This window comes from Nymphaea colorata, chromosome 1, assembly GCF_008831285.2.
Source record: "Nymphaea colorata isolate Beijing-Zhang1983 chromosome 1, ASM883128v2, whole genome shotgun sequence".
NCBI lineage: Eukaryota > Viridiplantae > Streptophyta > Magnoliopsida > Nymphaeales > Nymphaeaceae > Nymphaea > Nymphaea colorata.
Window position 1 is genome coordinate 32,033,367 of NC_045138.2, and position 25,853 is coordinate 32,059,219.

At 37.5% G+C, this 25,853-nt stretch overlaps 2 protein-coding genes across 7 annotated transcripts in view; one reads left to right on the forward strand and one right to left on the reverse strand.

Annotated features, from left to right (window-relative positions):
* Window positions 1–14,407, forward strand: part of LOC116257567 (cleavage stimulation factor subunit 77) — a 28,881-nt gene extending 14,474 nt beyond the window's left edge. For all 5 annotated transcript variants that reach the window (XM_031634456.2, XM_031634447.2, XM_031634483.2 and 2 more), the window contains 9 exons: window positions 4,978–5,042; window positions 5,204–5,300; window positions 7,536–7,595; window positions 8,793–8,945; window positions 10,143–10,209; window positions 10,291–10,401; window positions 12,542–12,718; window positions 13,074–13,292; window positions 13,975–14,407. In XM_031634456.2, coding sequence (XP_031490316.1) covers window positions 4,978–5,042; window positions 5,204–5,300; window positions 7,536–7,595; window positions 8,793–8,945; window positions 10,143–10,209; window positions 10,291–10,401; window positions 12,542–12,718; window positions 13,074–13,292; window positions 13,975–14,138 — 1,113 coding nt within the window. In that variant the 3' untranslated portion in view covers window positions 14,139–14,407. The remainder of the gene's footprint in view (window positions 1–4,977; window positions 5,043–5,203; window positions 5,301–7,535; window positions 7,596–8,792; window positions 8,946–10,142; window positions 10,210–10,290; window positions 10,402–12,541; window positions 12,719–13,073; window positions 13,293–13,974) is intronic.
* Window positions 14,408–14,661: 254 nt separating this feature from the next.
* LOC116256225 (uncharacterized) lies at window positions 14,662–20,101 on the reverse strand. 2 transcript variants are annotated; one of them, XM_031632529.2, is made up of 4 exons: window positions 19,966–20,101; window positions 17,945–19,690; window positions 16,406–17,868; window positions 14,662–16,312 (listed from the first exon to the last, which is right to left on the reverse strand). In XM_031632529.2, exons 2-4 carry the CDS (start codon window positions 19,665–19,667, stop codon window positions 15,113–15,115), a joined length of 4,386 nt encoding a protein of 1,461 aa, XP_031488389.1. In that variant the 5' UTR covers window positions 19,668–19,690; window positions 19,966–20,101; the 3' UTR covers window positions 14,662–15,112. The 2 variants fall into 2 exon arrangements, with proteins under 2 accessions (XP_031488389.1, XP_031488382.1); XM_031632522.2 differs by having other exon boundaries at window positions 17,945–19,717; window positions 19,966–20,100.
* Window positions 20,102–25,853: the final 5,752 nt, after the last annotated feature.

The window sequence follows — 25,853 nt, forward strand, 5'->3', positions numbered from 1 at the left end:
AACTTCAAATGGAGGAGAATAGACTCAATTTTTCAAAAGACAAGAGTGAAAGTGTTCTTGCTACCTCAAGACCCGGTGCTCATATGAGAACTTATAGGCCTCCTCACTTTAATCGAAACTATGAGCATAGCAATAATGGCAACAAGAAGATTATATGTTTCCATTGTCAAGAAGGACATACCAAACTTAGATGTCCTAAATTGAGGAGATTTGATAAAAAGACAAGTGTGGCTGGGACAATGTATGAAGAAAACAATCGATTTGACCTAGACAAACTTGTAAGTGCCCTCCAACCAAAGCTTATTGATGCTCTTCAACCGCTTTTCAAAGGAGGAGGGACTTCTCCAATCTCCGGAGCAACCGTGGCATCTACATCATCAAGTAAGTACTCTTGGATTCTTGATTCCGGAGCTTCATTTCATATGACCCCTTGTAATTCTTTGCTTACCGAATGCACTAAGGAAGAATCGTGTCCATTTGTTAAAACCGCCGATGGAACTCCTCTTGAAATCAAATGTGTTGGGAATATTGATCAAAATTTTAATTCAAAAGTTTTTAAAATACCAAAAGTTAGATTTATTCCCAAACTTAACTTAAATCTCTTGTCGGTTTCTCAAATAACAAATCATGGATGCGATATTGTCTTCTCACAAAATAAATTTTTGATACAGGACCATCTTTCCAAGAAGACGATTGGGGAAGGTTCTAGGAAAAATGATCTCTACTATGTTGACTATTTGGATCTTTCCAACCCTACTTGCAATATAGTCAAGAAGAGTGACATTCAAGTTTGGCGTCAAAGACTTGGGCATTCAAGTTTAGGAAAAATGTCTTGTATCCCTTTTTTGGAAGAGAAATGTAAAGAAATGATCTCTTGTGATGATTGTATTAAAGCCAAAATTAAGGCTTTACCTTTTGGAAATAGAAATTTTGTTGCAAAAGCACCTTTTGAATTAGTGCATTCGGATGTATGGGGTCCCGCTCCTATTATGTCTAAAGGTGGTTTGCTTTATTATGTCATTTTTGTGGATGATTACTCTCGATATGCTTGGGTTTACTTTCTTAAACGCAAATCCGAAGTCCTTATGAATTTTAAAAACTTTTACAACATGATCAAAACTCAATTTGATGCAAACCTTAAAATTTTTAGAAGTGATTCCGGGGGAGAATTCATTTCCAATGAATTTGAAGAATTCCTAAAAGAAAAGAGAGTTATACACCAAAAGTCTTGTCCCAAAACCCCCCAACAAAATGGAGTCGCCGAAAGAAAACATAGACATATTCTTGAAACAACAAGAGCTCTTCTTATATCAAAAAATGTTCCAAAAAATTTTTGGGCTGAAGCAATTTTAACATCCATTTACTTGATTAATAGAATGCCCTCTAAAGTTTTAGAAAATATTTCACCTTTTCAAAAACTTTTTAACTTGGAGCCAACTTATAAAAGATTCAAAGTCTTTGGTTGCAAATGTTTCATTTTAAATGACAAAAATGATAAACTTTCATCTAGGGCTATTCAATGTGTCTTTATTGGCTATTCCGAAACTCAAAAAGGGTATAGATGCTATGATATTGAAAAAGATAAGGTGTATGTTTCAAGAAATGTGATATTTTTAGAAGAAGAAAATGGCTTTAATGAAAATAAACCCAAGCATGAAGATGACTATTCTTTTTTATGGATAAATGATGATGATGTTGATAATGATGATGATGTTTTGCCTTCTTCACATAATGATGCTCAAAATGAGGTTGAGAATACTCCTTTTGATAGATCTTCACCAAGAAGCGATGGATCACCAAGAGAAGTTATAGTTTATAAGAGAAGGTCTCAACAAAACATCCAAGAGTCTCAACCTACTCTTAGAAGATCTCAAAGAGATTCTCATCCACCTCAAAAATTTGTTTCCTATGACTCTTTTTCCCCAAAACATAGAGCTTGCTTATTAGCTATTCACTCTCATGTTGAACCTTCATCCTATCTTGAAGCCAAAACTAACCCACATTGGATTGAAGCAATGAACAATGAACTTAGAGCCCTTGAAGACAATAAAACTTGGGACATTGTGTCTCTTCCTATAGGGAAAAGGACAATAGGATGTAGGTGGGTTTACAAAGTCAAGACTAGAAGTGATGGATCACTTGAAAGGTATAAAGCTAGACTTGTTGCCAAAGGATATGCCCAAGAATATGGGATTGATTACGAAGAAACCTTCGCCCCTGTTGCTCGTATGACCTCTGTTAGAGCTCTTATTGCCATTGCCTCCATTAAACAATGGTCTATATATCAATTGGATGTCAAAAATGCTTTTTTGAATGGATACTTAAATGAAGAGGTATACATGGATTCACCCCCTGGGCTTGATTTACCTCAAGGAAAAGTTCTTTATCTTAGAAAGGCATTATATGGCTTGAAACAAGCTCCAAAAGCTTGGTTTGACATGTTTAGCAATGTTATGTTCAAACAAGGTTTTAAATCATGCTATTCTGACACTGCTATGTTTGTTAAAAATACTGCTATAGGTATAATTGTGTTACTTTTATATGTAGATGATGCCAACAGAATTATGCAGGTAAAAGACTTTCTAAAGAATGAATTTGAAATGACTGATTTGGGTAAAACTAAAATATTTTCTTGGTATTGAAGTAGCTTATAGTAGAAGAGGATACTTACTCTCACAAATGAAGTTTGCCAATGACATTATAAGCAGATCAGGTATCACTGATGACAAGGTGGTAGACACTCCTGAACCCTTAGGAGTAAAGATGAAGATTGATGATGGAGAAATTCTAGAAAATCCCACTCCATTTCGTCAATTGGTTGGAGCTCTCACATATCTATCCATTACAAGGCCTGACATATCACATGCGGTACATGTCATAAGTCAGTTTCAACAAAGACCCACTTCTGTACACATGGGAGCCGCATTGAGGATTGTTCGATATGTCAAACACACAATCACTAAAGGATTTTTTCTATCATCCTCATCAAACTTGAATATGATTGCCTATACTGATGCTGATTGGGGTGGAGATCCTAATAACAGGCATTCCACCACCGGTTTTTGTGTTTTTCTAGGTGACTCTCTTATTTCGTGGAGGTGCAAAAAACAAAATAAAGTCTCTCTATCATCAACTGAAGCAGAATATCGTGCCATGGCCACCACCACCATGGAGATTGTATGGTTAAAAAGCTTATTGAAGGACATTGGAATTGACTTAAATGAAGCAACCAAGCTCTGCTGCGACAATAAAAGTGCCATCTACATTGCTAGCAATCATACTTTTCATGAAAGGACGAAGCATATTGAAATGGATTGTCACTATGTGAGAGAAGAATATCTTAGCCGAACAATCGATATATCCTTTGTCCCTTCCGAATATCAACTTGGAGATTTCTTCACCAAAGCACTTGCTTCAGCACGTTTTCAGTTTCTTCTTGGCAAACTTTCGGTGATCACACCGTAAGTTTGAGGGGGGGTGTTAGAATTTAAATATTAGACATTATGTAAGTATACATATGTTTCATATATGATTTGTATATATGAATATCTATGTATGCATAGGTGTTATGTATTTTATTTTATTTGCTTCCTTTTCGTTTTTATGTATTTTTTATTTCTTTTCTTTTTCTATTTTTACCTTTTCCTTTTTTGTAAAAGGGAACTAGCTGTTGGACCAGCTTCCAACGGCTAGATTTCTAGCCGTTGGAGCTGGCCCAACAGCCAACTCCTCCTTCTTCTCTCCCTTTCATTGTACTATATATATGGGACTGTTGTCCCTTGTTTGGTAAAGGCTTTTAGGCCTCTCTTGTGTATTCTTCTCTTGAGATTAATAGATTTGGTATCTTCTCCTCAAGTTTGAGGTTTGGTTGTGTATTACCTATTGAAGTTGTTGGGATCTTCAAGAGTGTATCTCTTGAAGCATTTGTATTCTCAAGATCAGGCCTGATTTACATCTTGTTGATGCATTGTTACATTTTTGATGCAGTGGTTTGTTGATAAGTTGGAATGGAACTATGGCTTATGAGTTGCGTGGCTAATTTATTTTTCTCATGTCTAGTTCTGGTCGTCTACTTATTACATACTACTTGTTAGTTAGTTATTCACTTTGTTCTTTGTTATATATTGCTGTTTTTGTTATTTTGCCTGCTTAATTAGCAAATTCTAACTTATATAGCCTTTTACTGTATACTTTTTTGTGTCTTCTTTTAGCTTTTCATTTATCGTTCTTACATATTTTTTTTATTTTTTAAAAAATTTACGAGATTTTCCCAATTAAAGCAATATCTGTGTATGTGTTACACACACACACACACACACACACACACACACACACACACATATCTATAGATAGATAGATATAGGTATATATATATAAAGGTACAAATTTAAATGCAAAGCATTTGAGTAAAGCATAAAGTATAGTAACAATCAATTATCTACAGCTGCACCTGCCACCAGTGCATACTTTACTCAGGTGGAGCAGCTAACAGCACCCAGTAATATATGGTGCAGCAGATTTTAGTGTATCTTTGGGATGAAAAACACTCAGCCTCATGTTTGAAACGCACCCTGATGGTTGAGATGGAGCATCTCAAAGTGCATTCTGTGACATTTCTTCCACCCATTCAAATATGTCCTTAGTATATTTACAGATCACATTATACATTGAATTAATTACATTAAGTGTACCTAGTAAATATATTTTTCCTCTTATTTTTTTGTGTCTAAATGTGGTCTAAATGCTAAGCTGCTTCTTCTCAAATAGGATTTCCCAGTGAAACTATATTTTCTAAAACAAAGATCTGTGATCTCCAATCATTAGGATCCGTGTAATTATTCCAGTATGTCTTGTTGTTTATCTAAAATTTTCTCTCCATTGTATTCTTTTTTCTTCATTCCTTGTGTTATTCCTCATAGATATTACAGCATCTTTTTCTCCATGGGTGCATGCATTACTGACTATTTCCTCTTGCAGGTTGCACAAAATGTATTTGAAGCTGGGTTAAAGAGATTTATGCATGAGCCAGGATACATTCTCGAGTAATGTTCTTGCTTGCAGTTTTTCCACCATGTTATGTAGGCAGACATTAAATTAATTTCTTATCTGGTATAAGTGAAGTGCTTAATGTTTTGTAGACTAAAAATATTATATTATTTTGTGTCTTCTGCTCTGCCTGGTTATGAAAATCTGAACTATACAGGTATGCAGATTTCTTGTGCCGCTTAAATGATGATAGAAATGTTCGTGCTTTATTTGAACGAGCCTTGAGTTTGCTTCCTCCAGAAGAGTCTGTTGAGGTACTTTTCAAGTTTGCTTAAGATTTGTTATATATGACTTTGACTTTTAGTGTGGCTTATAGACTATAGTTCAAGCTGATAATTAATTAACTAATTGCAAAAGGTTTACTATTTTTATCTGATTAGATATTTTGGAAATTAGTTAATATGGATAATAATACTGTCATTTTTAGTTGCTTGTGCAAGGCCACATTCTGATGCATAAATATGTGAATCAAAGGACATTGTTAGCTCATTTAACTATATGCTATAAGAACAAGTGTTTGCAAATACATCTGATTTTTCTTTCATTATCATTGTCATCATCATCTATCCCATAGATTTGGTGCTTATGATACTGGTGTCTATGGGGTTCAGCGGTCAGCTATAAGAAGCTGCAAAGAAAACATAATGTGTGTTCATTATCTTAGAGCCTGAGATATTGTGATATTTCAAACTTTGATCCTTGAAAGCATAAATGAAAAATCATCTTTTGGTTGCAATATTTGTGTTGCTGATGGCAGGAGAATTTTTTTTTTTACAGTGTTTTAGATGTAGTTCAATTTTAATGTATTTTACTTTTTTTTTTTTGGTTTGCTGATAAATATCTATTAAAGGAAAATACTTCTTTTTACGAGAATGCTACTATAGCCATTTTCCCATCGAAAAGTTTGTAACTGATTTTCATCCAAGTGAGAACATGTTTATGCATAGCAGGTGAATTTGCTCGCTCCTGTACAGGTACTTGGATTTATCTGTGGTTGTTTTTTTTAATATAGAGGCAGGATTTCTTCTGATTGAAATTTTAGGCTTATAGATAAATATGTGATGGTTGGAGGGTTGTAAGTTGGGGGTGGATAATGGAAATGACTCGAGCAACTTTTTCTATATATTACAATGCTGCATGGAGAAATTAAAATGTGTTTATGGGTCGAGTACATAAATGTTGAGTTCATTGTAGTCTAGTTGACACACGCAACAAAATAGTTTCCATTCTAGTAAAGCCCAAGATCACAAGTCTATCTCATATTTATGTCCAAGATCTTGGAAAAAAACAATCGTCAAATTTGATACTATTTTTGTTATATTAGCATGCGTAGTGAGGATGTGATCTTATTCCAGGCTTTCATAGCTTTTGAAATGTGCATCTTTGAACAAACCACTTTGACTTGCCCCTTCTTGAGTCATTCTAGTGAGAGAGACTCCTGGGATGTGCTTTACACTGCTTATCAGTTGCTTCCAATGATGAAAACAATGACTAGTTAGTTATTTGTCCACATAAAGGTGATAAGTTGCTTGTATTTAGTGACTGATCTCCCAGACAACTTTCCCTTCTGCTCATCTTATCGCAGATAAAGTGTTGCATATGCTCTATCACGCAGTGTCATCTTTTATCCTTTCTTGAAGGAACCTTTAGGAATGGTGCATCACTGTGCACTGTTTCCCCCTGATTTGTTCTGCAATCCAATCAGATTCTTTTGATGAAACTTTTCATTTTAGAAATTTATTTATTAATATTTCTCAATTTGCATAAAAAGATTCTTAAAGACTAGAAAAAAGATAATTTTCATGGTAACATGTCCACGAGTATCATGACAATTGTCACAACTTTATTTATTTTACTGATCCTATGCATGTGATGATATATTAGCTTCCAGGTCTAGTTCTGGATGATAGTCACAAATATTGGAGATTTTTAAAGTATCATTTTTATTGCCAAAACAACATCGAGCATTTTTAAATTTTAACAGGAAACATTGTGATGTTTTCAAGATATTGCCAAAAGTTATAACTTATGATATTTTCCCCTTTTTATAAAAATTTCTTTTTTATTGTACTTTAAGTCGCCCAGTCTCTTCAAAACACTCATCGCACCCGAGTTGGGGTGCTGGTATGTGTGCAGGAACCAACACTCCCACATGTGTGACGTAGGTCTATGTTCCATTTCTCTTTATATCATACTTTTTCCTGTTACTTGTTTTATATATAGTTATATATAGTACTCTCAACATTTTCTTGGAAAAGAGTCAATGACTTCATAAAAATATATAATAGCAGAGAGAAACCTCACTGATAAAAACCAGAAAAACATGTACATGACTATATTTTGCACTAATATGAATTTTTTGTCATACTCATATCCATAGCAATGGCTTGAAAAATTTTGGTGAATTTTATATATAAATAATATGTATATCCATTTGTAACTGAGAACTATCTTGAAGTAGTTCACATGTTTGCTGCTGTCATGGCCAGGTATGGAAACGTTTTGCCCAGTTTGAGCAAACATATGGTGACCTTGGAAGCATGTTACAAGTACGATTCTTTCTTTCCTACTTTGTTTTTTTGTGCATGTATTTTTTTTTCTAGATTTTAGTATCTGTTGGATTCAGAGGTCTGAATCATTGCCCACTGCAGAACGTCGGGTAATCAGAAATTTTATATTTTGCAAGCCTGAAGACTTTTGTTCGCTAATTCTGAAAGTTCACGAAATGGATGGATACCTTTTTTTTTTTTTCAAACTTCAGAATTTATTATATGTATTTTGGTATACCTACAATAGGTTATGCAAAAAGGTCTCAGTAACATCTTTCGTGGTACTGCTTTCTAGTTAGTATCTTTGTCACGAAAGGCCCATGTGTGGAATTATTCGCTGGTGGAATTATTCCATTTGAGCTTGGAGCAATTCAGTCCAATGCTTGACCTTGCTCCTTTTCTTTCTTTATTTATTTTTTCCCCAACAATTTCCTTTTCTAACCGTTTTCCATGCATTACCATTTTAATACTTTGAACCTTTTGTCTATGGACATCTTTTTTTAATAAACCTTTTTCTTTCTCTCACAATCGTTTGAACATCTGGAGATTCATCAGAGAACATGTCTTGATGTTTCTGTTGATTTTGATTTTCATTTGTTTTCATTTTTATTACAGAAGCCTTCTCCTAGCGCCCAGTGTTTTTAGTCAAAGCAAAACCCAGACATGTTCATTTTATTTTTTCTGAAACACTTTTGGTAAAGGGTGCTTGTGTCTCACTCAAATAAGTGAAGCTTTAAACTCCATAAGGAGGGTAAAGTTTTTGTACAATCAAAATTTTGCCTGAAGAACTTTTCCCAATAGTGAAACAGGCCCTTAGCGCATATGTTCTTGTTGAGTTGGTAGACCACACATATTCACGTTCTGATTGTTCATGCTTCTGGCCAAATCTAAGTTGCACATGGTTAACGGCAGTCTCCTTTCTGCATGTTTTGTATAACCTTTTTCTCTTTTCTTCTTCTGGTTAATTGCTTACTTTAAATTTCAAGAATCTCTTGTTTAATCTTTCCCTTTCTAGTGGCTTAGAATTTTGGATGCAATTTGATTGAATTGTGAATCTGATTGGCCCAATGTGCAAATGTGCTTTGAATTCATTAAGGCATTCAACCTGGTTGCTTATGCAGCTTCCAACACCCAGTCTTTCTTACCTCTGGTTTTTATGAAAAATTTTATGCATTTAGAGTTGTAGCAATTTTTCAGGTAGAGCAAAGAAGGAAGGAAGCTCTTTCTAGCAGAGGAGAAGAGAGCTCATCATCTCTGGAGTCCTCTCTTTATGATGTCGTGTCCCGCTATAGTTTTATGGACCTTTGGCCTTGCTCATCCAGGGATTTGGATCATTTGGCTCGTATCGAAGTAATGTCTTTTTACCTCTATTATTGATTTAACATTCAGACATTTGAATTGCTTTGTTCCTAGTGGGAAGTGACTAACCTTGGGTCAAATTTATCATGTCCTTGCTAACAAGAGAATCTGAAGCTCAGAGTAAAGTTTTAAAAGCAGTGTCTTGTGGGCTGCAAATGCTATGTACTGCTGTTTGCTTTTGTTATGGCCTCATTCATTATTTTGTTTTTGTTCTAGGTTCTCTCATCATTAGAATCAGGTGACACTTTTTTCACTTTTCATCACAATAAGCTGTCATTTCATGAAGTTCCAGTTTTCCACTAGTAATTATCCTTCAACTTCATGACATAGTCTGCCCTTTGGAAAAGGGAGGGGGATGGGTGGGTGGGGGGAGATGGCTAGTTGATAATAGATGATGAAATTGCTAAAAATTGTTTTTTGTCAACAAGCGTTACTTTTGTTGACTATGGTATCTTCTGTGTCAGAAAATGAAATAAAAGTGTGAGCTATTTATTAGTGATATGCAGGCATGCAATGTCCATGCACTTATCTGGACAAAGTGATGATTCATGATCACTTAAAAAGGCTGCTGAAAAAGCCATCATCAAAGCAGTATTTATCGGCCGTGAATCGTGCCAATCTGGAAACTGTCAAATCCATTTGATAGAATTGTTGTTGAATTGGCAATTCAACTGAGAGTCTGAGAAGGCTATAAACTGATGAATCTCGTTAGTTTGATGGAAGTCCTCACCGAATTCAGGAACAAATGAGGGGATAATCTTACCCCTGAATTTTATATAGGTATAAGTGGAAGTGACTGCATTATTAAATTGACTACACATATGACGTCATCTACTGGTCAAGTGACAATCTTTCATCTCATTTCACTGATTAGCAGCTCATGATTAGCTGTTAGCCCTGAAAATAACTAGAATGCAGGGCTTGGCTTGTCTGGTTCTTCAATGATTTTCTTTTTGTTTGCATGATAGGGTCCCATAAATTAGTTGTCTCCTTATAACAGTGGTGGATATCATATTCTTCTACTTTGGTCCAATGCACTCCAGAATTGGGGCTTGAACTTCTTTATGTTAGTCATTCTCTGACATTTTGCTATCCAGCAAGCTGAATTTACTTAGCTTCTTTAATAAAAGCATTGAAAAACAGTCTCCAACTCTCCATCTTATTTGTTATGGGTTTTTGATATCACAGTGGCTCGCTAAAAATATTAACAGGAAAGGTGACAAAACAACACTACCTTATGAGACTGGTTCTTCAGGTACATGTTAAAATCTGCTTGACGAGGTGCTGATGGTCGATCTGATTGATAATTTTTTGTTTCTGTCATTTTATTGTTCAGAGAAGAATTTGGCTTTGCAGGCACCAAATTCTAAAACTGGTCTGGCATCTACGAAAGTAATTTATCCAGATGTATCAAAGATGGTCATTTATGATCCAAGACAAAAACCTGGTATGGACATATTGTCAATTTGATGTTGTTTATGTGAATCAATGCAGCATAGTGAGTGTTTGTACATCCTTGCTCATTCTTGTTTGCGGTCAACAACATTTTAATCTATTTGCTGAAAAGTTATATTCTGCTGCATAATCCGTAACACTAATGTGAAATTATCTCTTTCACAATGTTAATACATTGTGCTACTCTGGAAAACACGAAAAGAATGCGAAAAAGCATGTTTTTTTCATTTTATCCTTTTTTCCAAGAAGACTCATCTTCCCCTATGTCACCGGTGCGCGGGGTGCGGATGCGGGTGCCGGTGCGATACATATCAAAAAATTGCGGTGCGGCAGTGCGGCGAGGGTATTTGTTATTTTATTAATTTATTATTATAATATATTAATAATATCAAATTTGATAAAAATAACTTAAAAAAAAAACTGAAATCAATACCGAGAGGTGCTGATGGGATTGGATGCATTCGAACACCTCACCGATGGGAGTCTAACGTTTGCCCTAGATCGACTGATCGTGCATTCGGATCAACAATCTCCATTGCCATTGCTTGACCATCCTTATTTGTACGTGGCGGGGAGAACCGGAGAGGAAATGGGCAGGAGCGAGCATGAATCAATGATCAGGAGTGATGTTATCAAGCTCTGCTTCTGCATTTGCCGATTAGGGAGTATCTGATAACTCGCCAGAATCCGACAACCGGAGGACAACCGGCGATCATTTTTTGGAGCATAGGTGAAGGCTCGGTGAAATTTTTCAACTGCCGTTGGTTACTGAGAAGGGTGCGGGTTGGGTACAAATTTCCTCGGTCGGCTTGTTTTTAACATTTTCGATGTGTTTCTTTTTTGGAAAAATATGTGTTTTTTGTGACTATGGCAATCGTAAATCAAGCTACATATTCCTTATATTTAACTGCCCACTTTATCCAATTACTTATATATAATGAAAAGGCCATATATATATGTATATATATACTTCCCTTGTTCCCACCTACATATATAGGATATTTTAAGAAGTGAACCTTTTTCTTAGTAGCAGGATCTAGAGAAAGGATGGGAAAGACGATTTCACTATATTTTTGACCAGGAACAGGGCCCACCCCACCACAAGAATGTTTTTCTTATTAGGACGATAACTCTGAAAAGACAGATTACTTATCTTTTCTTTCATCTCGGGAGAAATACGATTTGGGGGAGCTAATTCAAATCCTTCGGGTAAAATGAGAACAGCCCCTACATTCAAACCTCCCTTTTTACCATTAGCAAGAATCTGTTTCAGTTGCATATCGTAGGGGATTCTAACAACTGCCTCAAATACAATATCAGGAAGCACAGCTTGTGGAACCTCAATATCCACGGGCTTGTTACCCAAGTGGCAATTAGTGCATGAAATACGCCCAGTTGCTTCTCTCGGATTTTCATAACTCTGCTGCACAAACATGGGTTATGCATTTGAAATAGATGCCTGAGTCATTACATATATCATCATCGATACAGAAATGCATCGAGTCATCTGTTCCTTTACCCAAGAAAAAGTATTTCTATTTTTTTGCAAGGTCTAATCATTGATCCCGGAAATTTCTATATATATATATATATATATATATATATATATATATATCATGTAAAATATTTGAAAAAATAAGAGAGATGTAATACAGGGTGCACCCTGGGGTAGACTAAGAGGTCTAGATCAGGCCCATCTCTTGCAGTGAAATTTTTTATTTCTACTTTTTATCTTCTAATTTGGTTTAAGAAGTAGGCTTGTGTGGCCCTTAGACTTGGACTGTAGTCCTTTTTGTTGCAATGGTTAACGTAAAATTGCAAGTGAACTTACAAACCGTTTGAATTGTTTGTGAAATTTAAGGTAAATTACTATTTCACTTTTGGTAGAATATATATCTGCATACATTTTATATTTATCTATACACTACATGCCCATAATTTTTCAAACTGCCACCTTATATCCGTTGTATCACACAAGTACCCAAACCTAGTGACATAACTTAATCTTGTACCTTATGAAGATGCAATTTTATCCTTTTTCAGGTTGTGCAATAAAATCACATCATAATCAATATTTTAAATGAATCTTATGCTTCTTGAAGGTTTACCTTTAAATTTAAATTTATTTCTAGGTGCTGGACTTCCTCCCAATGCAACTGTACCTGGCCTTCCAATTGTTTCTGCTTCCACCTCCTTGACAAACAGTTTGAGTTCAGTTGGCAATGGAACATCAAAGACTCCCGATGAGATGTTGAAAGTAATGTCACCAGCCTTGGTTACGTTTATAGCACATCTGCCAGTAGTGGAAGGTATTGCACTTCTGATTTGCTTATTTTTCTTTGGGAGGTAGCAATTCTACTAGTGAACTAAATATAACTTTGCTCTCCAGGTGTGCTTTGGTTCCAATTTGTGGATAAGGGAAACATAGCATGGCAGGATCTTGTATCTATATAATGCTGCTTGATTGTAGTTTTTTCCTTGTATCAGATTTTATGAAACCCAAGCTTGTCATTTTAAACATATTTTCTTGCATGCTCTTAAGCTGTCTGCTGTCTTTGTTTTTCGCAAATCTTGTGCTCGTCACATTTATCAGCATATGGATTGGTTTCTAGCTCACGGTACCTAGTTTGTCGTTGATTTATAACATTGTTATTGGTTTTACAGGCCCATCCCCAAATGTAGACATTGTCCTGTCCATATTGGCACAGTGCAACTTTCCTACTGGAGCTACTGGAAAATCAACTAGGTTACAACATCAATCGGCTGTAGGTCCTGTTCAAAGCACCACAAACGATCTAGCAGGGCCAGCAAAATCATGGTCAAATGCAAATAGCTCATCTGCAAGACCACAGAGCCATGCAGGAAAAAGAAGGGATTCTGATAGTAAGCTTCTATATGGCATCTCAAACCTATTATTTGTTTGAGTTTGTCCTAAGTTTCTTCCATTAGAAGACATCTTGCTTGAAAAGCTCCGGCTCTACCCTGTTAGAAGGGAAAATTAAGTATAGTTCTCAGCGTATGCTGCATGGGCATGTTTTGGGTCAAAAGGACCAAAAGGCAAGAGAAAAATTTACGACTTGTGAAAGTGAAACAAAACTAAAATCATGACAGTAGACCTTTCAAATTCCAAAATTTTTAGAAGTCAAGTCTGTCAAAGATATTGTAATGGAATACATGTAAAATTGATATTCTTGACAAGTTAAGGGTATTATCGATGTTGGTTTTGTGACATCCTAGACCTGGATATGCCTATTGTGACCCATGACATGCATCCGCCTGCCTCTGATTCACAGCTCAATATTGGAACTAGTCTGTGATGGGCTGTAGATTTTGTCCTCATCAAACAGAGAGAAAAAAAAAAAAAGTAATCAAGGTCAGGATTTCAAGATCAGGGCATTGCAGGTCCCTGTTCCTTGAAGTTGCCTCAGATTTTCATGTATCTAGTGTTACTGTTCCTCTTCCACAGTTGGTAGAATAGTCCCTTTATATGGTGCTGTCATTGTGATTTTATCATTCCGCTAGATTCTCAACTTCTATTCACCTGATGACTTTGTTTTGTCAATAGGACAAGATGATGATGAAATAACCGTACAGAGCCAACCGCTGCAGCGAGACATTTTCAGGCTTCGACAAATGCGGAGGGCTAGGGGCTTGACCTCTTCACAGACTGGATCCGCGTCTGTGGGGAGTGGAGCTATTTCTGGGGAACCTTCTGGAAGTAGTGGATGACTAATTGGTCAATCTACTACCTTGAAGGCCAGTGAGCATTTCCTTTTTCCCTTTTTGTTGTGGCAGTTTTTTAACTTAATGTTGCTACAACTTCTGATGTAAGAAACAGTTCTTTTTTCTGAAGAAAGTTATAGTTTCGTTTGGGCACATTCTGCGTTTGAATGTTTATCGTATCATAAGCATGCCAATCTTGTAACAGTATCCGTGTTCATCTTCACTTTGCTTTGACTCAGCCAGTAAAGCATCCATGTGTTCTTATGTTTTTCTTACTAAGCTCTCAAGGTCTTATACGTGCTAGGGCTGCCAGCCGGGAGGTACGTGTTTATTGAACTTTTAGGCAATTGCTGGGCTTAAAATCTTACGGACTCGTGTAAGCCGAGGAACCCTCTTAAATTTAGGGCTTAAATCCAACCTCCTAGGCAGGTACAAGGAGCACCTCTTGAACCATTCCACTTACTATTAGGTGAACATCAACAAGTTTCTTCCCAAAACTGTTGCTACGATAAGTTTGCATGTCTTCATAAAAGAGAGAAACTTTACAAATGCAATTACAGCAAAAGATCGATTCAGAACATCACTATATGCAAGAAACTAAATTACACATCGTGAGAGACAGAATCCCACTTTGGCAAGACTGATAATATAATGAAAGGAACCAACCACTTCGTTCTTGCAAGGAATGAAAAAAATTGTCACCCTGACAAGTAAACAAAAACTCAAGCTACTGAAAAGAATAAATAAAGCCCAAAAATGCAACCACGGCTACCAAAAATCCTAAGTTTGTGCAGATCTCAGCACCCACGAAATCTTCAAAACGCAAAGAAAACGGTCAAAGCCGATTACGCAACCAACAACTTGTTACTCCCACTCAACCTGAAACGCTCGACCCGGAGCTCGAGTTGGAACCAAAACTAGATCACTTTTTATGTATTAGTTTCCTGCCTTTGTTCTTTAACCTACTGAACTTGAATCGATTAATCCTTGCTTTCTTTGGTCTCTACATGTTCTGTGCTTGCATCCAATCTATGATCGACCTCTTCTTTCCTGTCTTCGTGGTGAGCAACCAAACTATGGGGGATGTCTTCTTTCCTGTCTCCATGGTGGATGTCTTCTTTATTACCTCCATCAGATTCTCTCTCATCGAAAGAATGCACCTCATGAACAGCAGAACTCGGAACACTCTCAGCTGATTTGGGCTCAGATTTATCAGCATTAGTTTCTACTTGTTCCTCCTGCTCTTCAGTGAATGTAGTATCGGTGGCTTCCCCAGCATCGTCTTTGTTAATTTGCTTAGATACCAATTCAATATCTTCACGAGGTCTTGCTTCGGGTACTTCCAGCTCTGCATGCTCATCAGAGAAATCATGAAGCTGCATCATTTTGGAGCCGTCACCATGCTTTTCAGAGAATTCTTTTGAAAGTTGCATCATCAACTCCTCCATGTCATCCAGGGCTCTGGCTTCAATAAACTCCAGCTCTGACTGTCCATAGCTTGGTTCCGATTTATCCTCATTTGGTTTGCTAGATTCTCCTTCCGAGAACTGCTTCAAAGCAAGACCAATGTCCTCTACAAGTTTTGGTTCAAGAATCGGCATCTGTATCAAGTCACCCGTTGCTACTTCTTCTTTTGATTCTCCATCGGAGTGTATTTCGAGCTGCTTTTGTGGCCTGTTCATGGAAGCCGACTCTTCTGCAACTCTGAAATCGCCAATTCTGTCCAATTCAGTCAAAAGGTCTTCGTCGAGGTCTTTGATGCATGCGACCTCTTCCTCCCCCATCACCCAAACGTCATGGTCGGCCCCCGGATGATCCTTGGAAATTTGCACAGTATTTGGCCGATTCGTATCGTCATCCATAGCTGATGACTCTGAAACAGGGAGTACGGGGTCCAGAACTCTTGATGTGGCCGCGTAGTTTTCATCAGCAATGTCCTGTCGAGCACCTTCTGACAAGGATACATGGATGTTCTTAGGCGATTCATTATGGGATCCACCTTGTATCGTCTCAGAGGTGCTATGCTCCATATCTGATAAACCTGAGGACTCATGCAATTCTTTAGTTTCCAAGATCTGTGAACCAGTTAACAATGTAAGATCAGCAGGGGGGTGATCCACAGGAAGAGCATTGGCGCTCTGCAGACAATCCTCATGTGCATTTTCAGATGAATCCTCCACCTGCAAATAAGATAAAATTTGATCGCATGAGCATTTCTTGTTGAACATCTCCTAGGACATCAACAGAAAATAAAAGCATGTTGAAGGTACTACCTCAGACACATGATAATCGTCAACGGAGGACAGATCTACAGCTGATACGTCTTCTTTCGGAGGCATGCTCTCTGATATTGTTACAGGTAGATCAACCACTGAAACGGCAGCAGTAGCCGCTACCTCCTCAGCATTAGAGGGATGAGCATGGACATCAGCAAAGGCTTCACCATCCTTACTCAATGCTCTTGGGGATAATTCAGCAACATGGATGTCCTCAGCTTTTTCTTGATTGTTGCTGGGTTGGATGGTCTCAATCACAGCTTCTTTTACCTCCGGTAGATGAGACTGGTTGCTCAGATTGGTGTGGCTTTGGCCATCTCCTACTGGAACAGAAACATCTGCCAAAAGATCGTCACTGTCTGAAAAAGCCACACTGGGTTTATTGACTGATTTGTTTTCTCCATCAGCAGTCTCTTCTTTAAACTCATGTACAATGTTCTTTTCCACTTCGATATCATGAGAACCTTGCTCTGAAGACTCCACTGGAGCATCAGAGGCTCCGGATGAGCATGGGAAGATTCCTTTCTCCGTAAAGGGATCACCTTCAACTAATGACGCCAAGCCTGAGTGAAATTTTTCTTGTGCTGATGGGCTCGAGTCGAAAACTGGCTCTCCCACCCGGCTGTCATCTGCTTCCTTTATCAGAATGTGCGGGTCTCTGGAACATGGTTGTGCAATTTCAGTAGTGCTCGTCGAAGCACCAGTCCAGAATGACTTGTCGCTTTCTTCATGAACATTTCCACCAAACTGTATTTCGTCTTCATCTGATGAAGTAGAGGAATTTGAATCATTAAAATCTTCTTCAACGACGTCTGATGCTGCATACTGCTTACTTGGAGACTCGTCAAGAGGAAGTATGACATGCTCAGGCGAACCCAATCTTGCAACCTCCATGTGAACTTTTCTGCTTTTCATCTGCATCTCTTCGGAGGGCATTTCTGATTCCTCCTCTAAACCTGGAAAAGGAGAAGTAGATCCTACGTGGTGGTCAAAAGATTCAGGTTCCTGAATATGCTCCTCTGTGATATCAGAAGCAACTGATTCAACGTCATGCACAAGATCTTCCTCAGGATTGCTCTGTCCTTCTTGGATTTCCATGTGCTTCTCTTCTTCTTCTGAATCACTCTCTCGCTCTGGTGATGATGAATCACTATCACCTGGTTCAACAGAAGCATAAGTCGCTGCATCAACAATTTGTGCTCCATGGGCTTCACCATGCAGTTCATGGTCTTTCGGTGTCTGAAAAAAGAAGCTCATGCTAGAGTCTGTACTTCCATTCTGAATACTGGGAAAGATACCTTCTCCCAAGGGATCTCCATTAGAGGTACTCACTTGTGGGATATCTTTCCCAACTGCATCAGCAGCATGGTGGCCATGAAAAGAAGACTCGCTGTGCTGCTTATGGGGTTCTGCAAGGCTCGTGTTAAGGGGTGGATTAACAGGAGGAAAACACTCAAAACCTGCAAAAGAATTTACAGCTGCCATATTATAAAAAAGAACCAGTAATATCAGAAACAATCTTCTTTAGATCAGTACCTCCAAATTGTGGCCCACCCAATAGATGAGCTTCATTTGTATACAGTCCCTTCTGTTGAACAGCCATGAAATCTCCATGGCTGGAAGTTTCTCCCGTAAGCATCCCATCCACGCCAGCATGGTCATATGGAAGATCAAATGGGTTCCGTTTTGCCGAGAAGGTTGAAGGCGCCCTAGCCGAAGCTGGAACTGACACCTCTGCTAGTTCTTCCTCTCCATCACAGGGTAGATCAAAAGGATTCCTTCTGATAGAAGGAAGTGTCGCAGACCGAATCAGAAAAGGTGAGGCTTGAAGGGAAACAGAATCCAGTATGTTGAATGAAGAATCATCCATATCCAACAACGATATTTTCTCATCTGATTGCAGGTCTATAAGGTCCTTCTCCAGCTCAATTTTTTGGTTCCTCCTAGCTCGACGTTTGGCCATCAGATTCTCCAGACGTCGGTTCCTCTCCAACTCAGAGCTGCCAAGATCCATGACATTCTTCGTGTCATCATCAGTCCACTTGACCCCGCTTATCACTTCGTGCCCTTTGTTTTCTCCTTCACGACTCTCGCCGCCTTCCTTCTCCAATTCAGTACTAACATCATCGTCGTCCTCGTCATCGTCCTCTTCATCATTGTCATCCTCATCATCAGAATCATGATTTTCAGAAGATTGCTCAGAATTTCCTTCGGACACTTCAAGGGAAGCAGGTTGGGGGGTCTCGGAATCCAGCAGGGGGTGAAGTTCGTCAAGCATGGGCAGTATGTCAGCCATGGAAGCATCAGGAGAAGAACTCTCTGCATGCTCCGAGCTAGAGTGAGATAGTTGGTCGTCTTGATCAAGCCCAGAGGATGACTGATCATGACGATCTATCCTCATCCAAGGGGATCCCAAAGAGGAAGTAAAAGAATCCTCAACATAGGCCTCAGAAACTTTATCCCGAACTTCGAAATCGTCGGCCTTATGCTTAGTCTCCTCAACATGATCTTCTTCAACCTTGTTCTCCTCTTTGTCCTTTCCTATGTCGTTCATCACGAACCGAACAGTTCGTCTGCTGTTCGAACGACAATAAAATTTCCCCCTGGATGAATCATCTTGGGATTCACCAGCCTTTAAGTTCCCAGCCAATCTACTCTCATGAATTGCTTTCTCCAAACGACCAGTACCCAGTCCTAGCCCTTCCCTTGGTCGACCTTGTGTGGGAGTGAAAACCAAATCCTCCTCATCTGTAGCTACTCCAGACACAACTCTCTCATCCTTCTTCTGTATCTCCAAACGCAAGGAGTCACCACCTTTGATCTCTCCTCCTTCATCACCCAAATTCCTATTCTTGATTGCCTCTTCTTCGATCGTCTCCATTGTATTCCTTTCCTTCTCAAGCAAGGGAACCTCCATCTCGGAATTCCCATCCTTCTCGGTAACAACAAGATCAACACCACCATCCGCTTTAAGAGAAGAGATCTCCCGAGTTTTCTCTTCTTTCTCCTCACAAATTTCAGGAATATGGGGATTCCCAAAACTCAAAAGCGTCCCCAGAAGAATGGCAGTGCAGATGATGACAGGGGAACTGGAAAGCAGAAAGAAGAAGGCGGCAGGAAAAAATGCATATAACAACACAATGAAAACCAAGATACCAGAAAGGAAGGGATGTTCACGCACAGATCCGCAGCAAGCTTTGCTGAAAACGATCAAGGATCTCTTAGTTTGACACCCGACCTTCTTGCAGTCAATACCCATCTTCAAATCTGTGCTGTTTCGATCTTCCACAATCGGATCAAACAAAAAAACTAAAAAACTATCAACAAAAACTATCAAAAAGGGAATTATTCACAGACTCCTATGCCAGAAATCAGATTGCTAACCGTCTTCCTCTCTCCCAAAACACAAAAGCGGGAGAAGGTGAAGGACCACCAAGGGGAAGAATGAGAGGAAAACAGATCAAGCCCAAAAAATAGACTTTTTTATTTAATGGGTGCATAAAAAATCCATAGGTTTGATGACAATAATAGAAATCGGAGGAAAAGATTGGAGTTACTTGGATCGGAGGAGTTGGTATTCTTGGCTCAGAAATGGTCAATCTTGCCTCTCTCTCTCTCTCTCGGTTTGTCTTTCTGCTTTCCCTCCCCACCTTTTCTGTTATCCAAGCTTTGGACGGCAGAGATAATGATTCATGCCAACAAAGCCAAAAGAAAGCGAGGAGGAGATCCTCCAATGTAGGGGCCAGCCATGATCACTACCTTCCCTTCTGTTCCTCCTCTTGTGGGGAATCCAATTAATCGCCGATTTTTTCTTTTTTCATGTTTCAAAACATAAAAACCCGGGAACCGTTAACGATCGTCTCGTCTGAACGGCGGTGCTGCCCTTCAAATCCCTACCTCACCCTTTTCTCTTTTTACTCACGCGCACACATTATATATATATATATATATATATAAACTAACCGTTAAATAATTATATGGATTTTTAATAATATTCAATCTCTTAAGTGTTCTTCAGAAAATTTTCAAGATAATATTTTCCCCAATCTTATCGTTCGCTTATAAGAAATTAACAAAATCTAAGTCATCTTCACATATAAAGCGTTAATGATGGCTCTTTTAAATAGTACTTCCAAGAAAAGGTGCCCCTGAGACGCAGGCTCCCTGTCATCAAGTGGCTGACTCTAAATTCAAATATCAAAATTAATGTATATATATATATATATATATATATATATATATGATGCGCAGAGGGCAAAGTGAGAAACAAGACTTCTTAAATATATAAGCCATGTTTGGATGACACTGTAAAAAAGCTACTTTGTAAAAATTAGTATAGTAAGAAGATGATTTTTAATAATCCTTTAACAATTGGTTTGTATGATTGAATGACACAATTAAAACACATTTTTTGGGAATAATTTTGGGAAACCAAGTTGTTCAATGTTTGAAAATTCGGTTTTGACAAAACTCAATTATGGGAAAATCTGGTTTGAGTGTCACCTAAATGTTCTAAAAACAGCGTTTCAGAGGCAAAATGTGGTTTACTTGGAGTGTCATCCAAACACTGCCATACATTTGTATTTTATCTTTTTTAACCGTTAAAAAAGTGACTATGTTGTGCTTTTGTGTCCAAAGAAGAAAAAAATTTTTTGCTTGTTCTACATCAGTTCAAATGAAAACTTGTTTTCCGGAATCTAAAGCAAATTTTATTGCCGCTTATCCTGTAAGGACTATTGATTACGTAATTTTTTTAATAAAAAATTTTATTATTGACCAAAAAATTTGTTTTTAAATTATTTAAATAATAGAAAAATATTAGATAACAAAGGTGTAGGCTTTTCTGGTGCCGCATCTGCATGGGCATTTTAATAACAGAGAAGGAGAAAGGACATCCCCGTAAATTTGGAGAAAGATTGAGAACATTCCCCATACGCGCTCAACGGCTCGAGGCGCCAAGCCTGGCCTCATCCAACTAGACCATTCGATCGCCGATTTTACCGGACGAGGAATCGTCACCGTTATGGAGCAACGGTGCTTTCGCCTTAAGAAACAAGCAACCACCCTTCCGTGGGGACCCACACTCCAGTGGCCTTTACAGCTGACACTCGGCGCGCCCACGCTGGAAGGCATTAAACTAAACAGCGGAATTTTAAAAAATAAACACTACTTTGCTATAACCATCTTTTACAACTATATATATATATATATATATCGGTTTTTTTAACATTTTGCGACATTAAAAACTGTTGCCATTGGTGTGTTCGACGGCAGCACTCCATAGGCCATGGTGCATTAGCCACACAATGCATCATTTATAACAGTTTTTACCATTATAAAATATGAAAAATCTCATCCCACGATAATTCTTCACATGTTGCGTATTTGGATGACGAAGAATGTTGTTGGAAGGCTAAAAAACATAAATATACTATTAAAAATGCTCCATAACCTATTGGTAAGAGTACTATAAACTATTGTCATACTATAAATGGTTGTTAAATTTTTTAGCTATCACCAGCAATAGTTGTGCAAATTTGAATTCATTATATATATATATATAAGAATTGAAATCAGATGGCTAAAGAATTTAAGCCTGTCTCTGATATCACTATAAACTGTTGTTAAAATTATGAATGTCTAGCAGCTAGTCGATTTTAATTCCCACATATATATATATATATTAATGTTGTTGATAATACTATAGTTGTTAAAATCTGTTTCTGAATCTAATTAAAGAGTTTACCAATTCAATGAATTGGGTTCAAACGAATAAGCTGTGAATAGAAAAAAAGTTGAAAAGTGACAATATGTCATAATTTTTGTCCAGCTGCATCTAACCCCACTCTTGAAGTAGCTGGTGTTTGTTTATGGGATTCTTGTCCACCGAGGTGAGTTATCTTCTTGTACAACCTTTCAATTCTTTGTCTTTTTTGTTCTTTTTCACAGGATAAAGGAGGCATTCGCCCACACTTGAAGCAATAGAGGACAGCGGCTGTAAAGAGTGGCGAAACTTTTTTTTTTTTTTTCATGGAGTACTAAATATATTGTTAATAAATTTTTAATTGACCTTGAAGCAGTGATCGAGTCTCGTGAGCTGCTCCATATAACTGGACTTAGGTTCATTTAAGTCCAACATGCAAATTCAAGGTTTCAAATTGGACTCTGTAAAGCATATTCTCTACGGAGACCCCACTTATCTTCGCCCTTAATTGTAATGGAATACATAAAAAAAAAAAAAAGCTTTGTATCGGATTTATCTTCATATAGGTTTGCTTTTCTATGCTACAAAAATTGCTTACATGATTGAATGATGAAGTTAAGATATCCAGTTTAGAGGTCTAGAGACGGAAACTTGGAGTACCAGCCCTTGCCACTTTGTCATAAATTAACCAGCCAATTAAGAAGCCTCACTGTATCTATCTCGGGTTTGAAGGGGTTTAGCATAACTGGTTGGATTGATGGACAAGTCATGCGATTTTAAATAACAAGTTGGCTCTCTCCTCTCTCTCTCTCTACAGTAACTCTATCAAGGAAAATTAAACCAAATATAATACATAACATATATATATATATTCTTATCGAATGCGTCATTGTTGATGCCATTTTGTGTAGAAACTTATTGGCTGATTGATACGACTACTTTTAATTTTTAAAATTGGTTAAGATATTTTAAATTAATGTTGAACTCATAAAATGAAAAAGGGCGATGAACCGATACTTATCAACGGATATGCGGTATGGATGAACTACTCAATACAGCGCCTGGACAATATTTTTTACAATATTGATCTGAAATAAGATTCAGTCTTCTACGTTATATTTCAAATTCATACAGGCATAGATTTGGGACCGTTTGATGTAGAGCCGCAAATGGATGGGCAATTGTGTCATTTTTCCTTTACTGCATTTTAAACTGAATTTAGCTAATTTTCTTCTGATATATTTGCAACTTTATGGGAAACCAAGAGAGGACATAAAGGTGCAACACTTTAGTTTGTTTTTTATTTTTTTCTCATTTACTTTTTAGAAAAAAAAATAAAAATAAAAAAAATATTGGCCATTACCAGCGGGGAGCAGATAATAAGAAGAAATACTAGAAATTTCTAAATGTCCAAGTTGAAATTCTTGATCATATCTAACACAAAGTCAGAAGTCATCAACGAGCTCGACTCAAACTCGTCTTGTTTATAAACGAGTCAAACTCAGGTTCAAATGTATGCTTGAAATGTTAAACGAGATGAGCTCGAGTTGTAATAATTCAATTCGTTTAAATTAGATTTGGCTCGACTACATAATGAATATTTAATTATATGAGGAAAAAAGTTAAACGAGTAGCAAGTAAACGAAATCGAAGTAAACAAGTTAATAATTAAAAGAAACAAGACGTGGTTATGATAAACGAGTTAAACAAGTTGAGTACGAACTCTATGTTGTATCGTAGAGTCTAGTTCGAATTTGTTTTATCGAGCTCAACTCAAATTTTCTAACTAGAATCAAGGTCACGCTGCCCCAACTCGATCTCGACTCGCTCGTGTGCAGCCCCAGCTGAAGTAAATAAAATTGAAATGCTTCAGTTTGGTTTTTTGGAAACTCAACTAATTTGAAATATCAACCTATTTTTTAGAACAATGCAAGGTTTGTCAAAAGTAAACAATGATGCTTAAGTCTCAAGGGGCATTGGTTCAGTCACTTGGGACAGTAGCTAGTTTGAGTAGCATGGGCACCCACATTCCTTTGGCAATTGGAACCCGAAAGCCATGCACTAGCTGACATGCAGTGGGGACTCAACCAGACAACAACAGTTCGACTCAATCCTGGACAGAAGAGCAAGGAGAAGGGAAGCTTCCGCTCTCACTCACGAGGTAGAATTTTTTCAATCGGCTCACTCACCTTGAAAAAGAAAAAATCATTGAATTATTTAGAAAAGTTATTTGAATAATAATGACGCAAATAGATTCTTGTTTCTCATCGGTGCTACTCATTTAGACTGCAAATGGTGAATGTACGACACTTTAGTTGATGAATATATAATTTCTTACCCATCGAAGTGGTCTTCAACCGCTAGAAAGAGATAAAAGATAAATGAAAGAACTTCCGCTCTTCCGGGTATCTACTCTTCACTTATTGGACCACTTGTTATCTTATTTTGTGAATGCAAAGAATTGGAACTATCAATGTGAAATATTCGCTTCACCATGGTCCCTGTTGATAGAGAAAGGACAAGGCATAGAGAAAGAAGAATACAATAATAATAACAATAAAAGGATAAAGGAATTGGACAGGCAAAGTTGGCCGGTTTGGACGGTAGCAGAAAAGGAATTTGATCCTACCAACAAAAGAAAAAGACTTATTTTTAATATTTTTTAATAACTGTTATGGAGAATGTGGGGAGGGGGTTTGCAGATTCATTTTTCGGGTATGTCTCCGTCTTAAGTATCAGCAGAGGCATCCCCACCTTGCAAAAGAAAAACAAGCAGCTTTTTATCATACTTTATTATGTGAATGTATCTTGCAAACTAAGCTAACGATGCATAATTAACAAAAAACTTATATTTTCCCTTTACTATAGAATTACTGCTATGCTCTATTCACCTGAAAATGCGCTCAGATAGTCTTCAATTGGAGGCTGATAAGAAGTTTAAATTCCATTACCAGCCATTTGGCATGAGGAACCTTGTGTAAGCGTTTCACGAATCTGCTATAAATATTGAGACAAATTCATGGAACACTTGTTTAAGCAGTTCATGAATATATCTCAATATTTGGAGAAGTTCATGGAACGTTCACATAATGTTTCTCATGCCAAACAGCCGGTAATAAAACTTAAAGCTCTTATCAGTCTCCAATCAAGAAAGATCTAAGCACATTTTCAGTGAATAGAGTAGAGCAATATACCTCAATATTTGGGGAAGTTCATGGAACATTCACACAATGTTCATCATGCCGTAAGGAGTGACCTTAGACTTAATGAAATTGAAGGTTATGTGTCTAGGACTTTGATGTTAGGCTGCATGTTTAGGTTTTAAAATGACCAAAATGCCCTTGAAAACAGATTTTTTTTTTTTTTTTTTTTTTTTTTTTGTGAAAGTTACTTATGAACCTATGTTGGGTCAGATTTAGATCCAAATTGGATCTAACAAATTAAGGCACTCTCGGAACCAGATGCAGTTTTCCAGAACTGAATCCAAGTTTAACTGGCCTAGGATCTGACATCCGCATGCAAATGAATCTGATTCTTCTTAGATCTCAAAGTTGAGCAAATGAATTTGGATTCATGTTGGCAGTCCAGAAAACCCGACCCATTAACATCTGCAACATTATTTTTGAGCTTCCTGCAGAAGAACAGCAGCTTTCATGTGAAAGTGGCAGACTTTTCCTGCCAAGAACTGAAGAAAACAAGTTGGTGGTAGCTGTGAACCGATCCACATAAGGTTTTCCCTTT